The following is a 7,146-nucleotide window of genomic DNA, read 5'->3' as shown; positions in this document are numbered from 1 at the left end:
TCAATACTTACGGCCTGGTTTTGTTTTGTTGTCATCTTTAATATTCCTGAACCCGCCCTCACTGTTCGGGAGTTGCATGAGCTGGATGCTCCGGTCTGGGCGAACCAGAATCTCCAGCATACGGAAAGCTAACGGTGTGTCTGACGGGATCTCTAGGGTACGCCTTCGGTTAATTTCTGCCGAGGCATCGATCCCAATCTGAAATAATTCAACAATATCACCATCATCAGCATTAAAGCAATAACACATATACCAGTTACCATGTAAACGACCAAAGCGTTTACAGTGTTATTATCCCATTCACTAGATTCATTTAGGATTATATACTTCACAATGCACATTCTCCACTCCTAATCCAGACAGTCGCCTTTTTATTTTAGAAAGGCACACCTACGTGCTAATCCTATCACACTAGGGACTTTTAGATTTGCACATCGACATAGTGTGGACTACTACGTGTGACGTCGACGTGCAAAGAGCACGTTTTTTAAATTTGGTGTCCCAAAATTTGAAAATTTGGCCGATCGATATTTTGTTTCGGTGGGGGGGGGGGGGGGGGGGGGGGTAAGGTCATTTTTTTGGGGGGGTCACCCATTACCACAATTTTTATTATTTTTATTTTGTATTTATTATAAACACACAAATAAAAACAAGTTGAAGGGGAGGGTGCAACCCCCTCCCCCCTGCGTACACGCCTGGTAGATAATAAACAAATTTAGAAAATCAGTGCCGAAAGCCCATAGCTATAGGCATTACGATTTAAAAGCCCCGGATTTTATACTAAGAACGATTTGAGAAGTATTATTATCAAATCTTTGAAACATGACAATCCTCTATGATTGCTCTAACCTAACCCTAAACCTACCCCCAAGTTCCATGGGGCTAGGGTTAGAGATTGGGTTATCGAATCTGTGTTGTGATTGCCTCACCGTTTCCACAGGTTCAATCGGGACCTTAACGTCGGCTGATCCATGTGTCTTAACCTTAGTCGTGATTTTGGAGTCAGCCTCTGGGCTCAGTGTCGCCACAACCAGGCAAAGCGTATTGCGTTTCTTCGACGTGACTTCTTTGATGAAATCCTTCTTCAGGTTTATCTTCCTTTTAAAGAGAAAACAAAATCGAGAAAATGGGAGAGATGTTGTATAAAGAGGCTTATCCATCTTTGAGATAGTCCTTTGCGTGGATTAGTTTTTTTTATAATCTCATAAACTCATAGGCAATGCAAGTCATCATCATAATATAACCCTCATTGATGGCGTATCGAGGATGAATTAACGAGGGGGAGTCAAAATCCTTGCGAGATCGAGTGGGTAGAAGGAAGAGGGAGGTCTAAGGGTATCTGATACAGTGCCTAATGCTGAACAGCCACTCCAATGTACATTGTGTTGATTTATTTTCTTCTCCTACTGGGGTGGAGTGGGACTGAATGGGGGGGGGGGGGGGGGGCTTACACTCTACTCCGGCTTCACGTTGGATGATGGATACACCACTGTGCATGTAATCCGTTAGATAAATCCTTCTGTATTATTGATGCAATTGTTGATCTGAGTTTATCTGATGTTGTACTTTGACCATTTCATGTCATCATAGGATACTTGGAACAGCTTCTTATAACTGTCTTAACAGCTTGTATGAAATACAAAGTCACCAACTATTCATATCTACCTTCCTTTGACAGAGTTGACGAGTTTAGGTATGTCGAGTGATTTTTCAACAATCTTGCCAAAGTCTACAGAGACTGCGATGTGTCGCTTAGCGTCTAACTCAAAACCAGCTATCTCCATTGCCAACGAAGCCTCGACTTTACCTAAAGATCATATTCACAATGAGAATGTTAATAATTGTTTCAATAACTTTGTATCACTTCAAGCGCTCAGGGCAGGGAACTTGTCTTGCCACGATTGTGTGAATATATTTTGCAGCATATCCCAGTTTAAACTATCATAACATACACGAGTTAGGTCAACGCCAAACGCCTTATTGAATAATTACATTACTAGCTATTACAGCTAAGTCCGAATTAAAGAAAATACAAAAAAAAAAAGGACATTAAAGGGGAAGTCCACCCTGAAATTAAGTTAGTTTTAATAGGAGTAGAAAAATGAGAGAAACAAGTCAGTGAAAGTTTGAGCAAATTCCGATTAAAAATAAGGAAGTTAGGATTTTTGAAGTTGTGATCAATCAAACACAAATTGGCAACTCTATGACGTATCATGCGAGCTCAACTTTCATTTGCTCAGTACTAAAAAAATCTAAAATTTTCATTTTCCCTCAAGAAAAATTTCAACCATACATGCACCCTAAATATAATAATTGCAAATATGTTTCTATACTCCCCCTGCAAGGAACAAATATATATTCCGTCATCAATAACGAAGAAAACATGATTTTATGGAATATTATGCACAAAGCAAATGAAGGAGAGCTCGTATAATAAGTCACAGAGTTGCCAATTTGTATTTGATTGATCACAACTTCAATAATTCATAACTTTCTTATTTTCATTCAGAATTTGCTCAAACTTTCACTCACCTGATTTTCTTATTATTCTGCCTCTATCGAAGCAAACTTATTTTGGGGGTGGACTTTCCCTTTAATACGGTATCTACATTTTGCTACAATGCTACAGATGAAATGAATTTGATCTTTAAAAGGGGTTTGACAAAGATCGATGCAAAAGCATGTGTCATGTTTTAACATTCAGATGAAAACGGTTAAAGGATAATTGATTCAATGCTAACACTATGATCAAATTATGGAATACATACTACATTCATATTACGATACATTAACACAGACAAAATATAATAATGTTAATGATACCTCTTGCCTTGATCCTCAGTGATCTTTCAAAGTTTACAAGGACCGCCGTCGTACTGCCGACCTCATCAAACATCTCAGCTCTGTCATCATCAAGGATATCGGAAAGCGTAAACGACGTCGGGAACAGAACCACAGGGTTCCAGAAATACTTCTTGTTCTTCTTTATAACAAGATGGTATGGGCGACAGTTGCTTGCATCGGCTAAACTTGGAGAAGCGATGAGGTTGGACAGTGCGCTGCTTGAAACAGAGTGGACGAAGTTAGATGCTGCCTGGTGGAACACGCTATGTTGGCTAAAAATAGACATGTTGGTATTGCTGAAAAAATTTGGTTATCTATAAAGTCCTTTCTAAATGCAACAATGCAATTATTTGTGGTTGTTGTTGTTGATACTGCTGATGATGCCAGTGTTGCTGTTTGTTCACAAAATCTTAAACATTTAGCAATATTATTGACGATTAAATTAATTTTCACTGGCGGGTATTCCTTCGAAGATGTGTGAAGACCTGACTTATGAGGAAAACACTCTTTGTGAATAAATCTCTCCAAAACTTTTAAATCAATGAGTCACAGTCTTCTTTACCATGTAACGATTCCAAAAATGAGCGTTTTTTTATCAAGAAGGATAACAAGTGTAGCATTCCTTGTAATGTTAGAGCGCCGTAATGACAGCCATGCTAAAGCCAGGATGGTAATCAGGAGCGACAGGAGTGTTAAGTCTGACATATATGAGCGCTTTATAAGAACCCAATATTATATGAAGAACTGCATGAAGGTACGGCCGTCAGTGGTTCTAGCTTAGTATTGAGTAACATAACGCTGAATGGTGGCGGGAGAGCGGGAAGTGTGGGCTAAAACTCTATCCCCAAATTCCAAAATGATGAAATGATAGTCGGATGGGAAACAAAATCGTTCGTTTTGCTTACAAGTGGCATGGAAAATGTCCGCTTTGATGAATAAACAAGTAAGGTGATAATAATTTTATGATCGTGTATTATTGTTGCGATCGGTTTTGCGATCGGCTGCACTAATGCATGTAATGATGGTATGTGCTTTGAACGCACAGTGGCTGGCCCTTCTTTGGTATTCTTAGTCTGTGCTCAAAGACTCGGTTTTTTCGAGTAAATGAGCAGATAATGAAATTGTATCGCATGGTGATGATGACCTCTGATTTCTTGTTTCGAATAGTCATTAAGTGTACTTTACTGAAAGGTAATGTGGTAGAAAAACATAAATATTGCGAACTGCACTTTCAGCTCCCATTTTTTATGACATGATATTCTAAGCAGAGTAGCGCCAAGATTAATATCTCTAACATCCGTTGTGAAAGGTATTACTTTTATTGCGACTATTGGGATAGATTCTTGGATTCTTAAATACTAATTTCCGATGATTTGGTATATTCCTTGAAAGAGGATCACAAGTGTACTTTCAGCACGCACCTGGCCTGTCGGAATATGACGTACATTTGATTTGCTCGATCCCATGAACTCTGTACAGGAATATCAAGGAGAATGTACTATAATCTTTATGTTTAATTGATACATATCTTTAACACAATTAAGTTTGAAATTTGAGTTGGAGAAGAGCAAAATGGCAAGTTTCAATTTCACTTCGACCGCTTTCGCAGCCCTAGCTCGTTCCATTGTGATCGGGCGACTACTGAATATACTAATCGTTATATATTAGTTTTCTTCTGGTATTAAACTTGCTTTGATTGTTGTATATTTTTGTCGGAATCGACCCATTCACATAATTTGATTTTCTTCTGCATTTATGTTTAAGTACACAGTTTTAGGATAACAATAATAATATTAAATACAATGAGATTTTTCTGACAATGAAAATAAATAAGCAAATATATATAACGATTGTTATTTTCGAAAACGAAATGATTGATTGTCATAAATACTAAATTTCCCCAAACGTTATAAAATTATTGGCGAAAGAAGGACTGTCGTAAGCAGATTGCTTACAAAAGCGTTTTCCATATGCGTGCGGGGGGGGGGGTGGCTGGGGCGGGGGAGGGGTCGTCAACACAAGACCCTTAACCTTCCAAGGGGAGTAAACATTTACAAGAAAGCACACTGAGAATCAGGTGCAAAACGGACAGGTGCCCCTTTTCTTTGTCAGAACTGCCCCTTCCCCTTCTAATAAGTGCCCCTTTTCCTTGTGATAAGTACACCCCATTTTTTTTCATAAGATCCCCTTCCCTTTTTCATAAAATGTCCCGTTCCCATTCTCATAACTGCCATCTTTCATCCCTGGTAAGTTCCTCTTTTCAGGTACGAAAAGTACCTCTTACCACCTCGGATAAGTACCTCCTTTACCTCTGATAATTTCCTATTCTCAAATCTGAGAGGCACACGTTTTACTTTCACAAGTGCCCCTTTTCCTTTGTAATAACTGCCCCCTTCCCATTCTGATAAGTGTTCCTTCTCTTCTTTTATGAGTGCCCCTGTTTACCTCTGATAAGTGCCCCCCCTTTTATTTTGAAACGCCACCCTTTTCCTTTAAAAAAAATCCCCTTTTTTCCTTCTCATAAGTCCCCCTTTTCATTCTCATAAATGCACGTTTTTCACCCCAATAATTGCCGCAATCTAAATCTGACAGTTGCCCCTTTTCCTTATAGAAAATGCTCCTTTTCCCTTAATAATAAGCACCCCTTCTCATCTCTGTTGAGTGTTTTTTCAGGTGCGAGAAATTCCCCTTTGAACCTGTGATACTCTTGCTCTTTTTAAAACTTTGACTCGTGCCCCTTTTCCTTTTTAACAAGTGCTTTTTTCCCTTCTCATAAGTGCCCTGTTCCCTTTGTAATGAGAATCCCTTCTCTTTCTCTTAAATGCCACTTTCACCTCTGATAAGTGCCCCCCCTTTTTTTTTACACGTGCCCCTTTTCCTTTCTAATAAGTAACATATTTGGATAGCTGTCCTTTTTAATTTTTTTTTATATGATCCCCTTCTCCTTTTCAAAATGCCCTCTTTTCTAACATGCACCCCCAATTCAAATTTGATTGCCAGCCCATTTTTCTTTAATTTTCCCTCCACAATTCAGCTCTACTTAAAATAGGGTGACCGTTAATTGATTGATTAATTAATTATAACATACACGGGCCGGCTGGTGGTGCGTACTATTATAACCAACACATAAAAGCCAACATTGCCATTTGTTTGGAATAAAACGTAAAAGGCCCTTTCTTTTTTTCTCAACGGCTGGTTCAAAATGATCGAATACTAGTATTTGTGGGCCTCACAAATATTAGAAAAGTTGATTTTGTCATTTGAATTGTATGCTCTTTAAAATTAGACACTCAATGTTTCTTAATCGCACAAAAAATTATTTTGTGTAGCGCCCTCTTTACCAAAGCTCAACTCTATATACCATGTTTCATTGACGAATCAATTTCTTGGGGTACGGGAAATCCACATCGACTATCCAAAAAACAGAGAAATATTAACAAAACAAAAAAATATGTAGGATAAATGGAAGAGTATAATCATTAAAATAAATCTATGACAAATTTCAATAGAAAATTTAATGATAATAGCTGAAATATACCACGTTTACAACAATGATACAATATATTGATCAATGTGCAGCTATTTGGAATGCGTAAAATGACATAGATTGAGAAAATTGCATACATAAAAAGAAAAAGATAGTAATGCATCATTGGCAAAACAAGTAAATGAATATTAGTGGAGCGCTACTTGATGAAGGGAAGAGTTTGAGTTTTGATAATTCGAACGAAAATGTAACTGTAATTTCATTAATTGACCATTATGGATTATTATTCTCATTATCCGCAATTTAAAATGCACAGACATGTAAAATGTTCTTGTTTTGTGAGTTAGACCGTGCAAATGGGGTTAAATTAACATGGTGGTGGTAAGAAATAGGGTAAGGAGGAGAGAAGGAGAGAGAAAGAGAGAGAGAGAGAGCGAGGGGAGAAAGGCAGAGGGAAGTACAGATAAAGAGAGAGAGAGAGAAAGAGAGAAAGAGACGGAGGGGAGAGAGAGAGAGAGAGGGAGAGAGAGGTGAACGGAGAGGGAGAGAGAGAGAGAGGGGGGGAATATATATATGTATATATATATATATATATATATATAGAGAGAGAGAGAGAGAGAGAGAGAAGATGGAACATACTGTTGAACTAAACATATGGAAAACGAAAAGAGGAATCAAGGAGGTACAGGGAGCGGGAAGTGGGAAAGAAAGAAAAGAGATATAGCCGGAAGACAGCTATATTTGAAGAAGCGTCACGAGCCGAGAGGATAGACGACACCTACTACAGCGACATACAACCGCCTCGTCCTTTATTT

General features: G+C 38.3%; 1 protein-coding gene across 1 annotated transcript; it reads right to left on the bottom strand.

The window, feature by feature from the left end:
* Positions 1-3,130, bottom strand: LOC105439155 (pejvakin-like). Its single transcript, XM_030974512.1, has 4 exons — positions 2,824-3,130; positions 1,666-1,807; positions 930-1,098; positions 1-198 (listed from the first exon to the last, which is right to left on the bottom strand). The coding sequence occupies exons 1-4, from the start codon at positions 3,128-3,130 to the stop codon at positions 1-3; spliced, it is 816 nt and encodes a 271-aa protein (XP_030830372.1).
* Between the last annotated feature and the right edge of the window lie 4,016 nt (positions 3,131-7,146).

This window comes from Strongylocentrotus purpuratus, unplaced genomic scaffold (genome assembly GCF_000002235.5).
Source record: "Strongylocentrotus purpuratus isolate Spur 01 unplaced genomic scaffold, Spur_5.0 spur5_scaffold_7, whole genome shotgun sequence".
Taxonomy (NCBI): Eukaryota; Metazoa; Echinodermata; class Echinoidea; order Camarodonta; family Strongylocentrotidae; genus Strongylocentrotus; species Strongylocentrotus purpuratus.
This window is presented reverse-complemented; position numbering and strand designations above follow the sequence as displayed.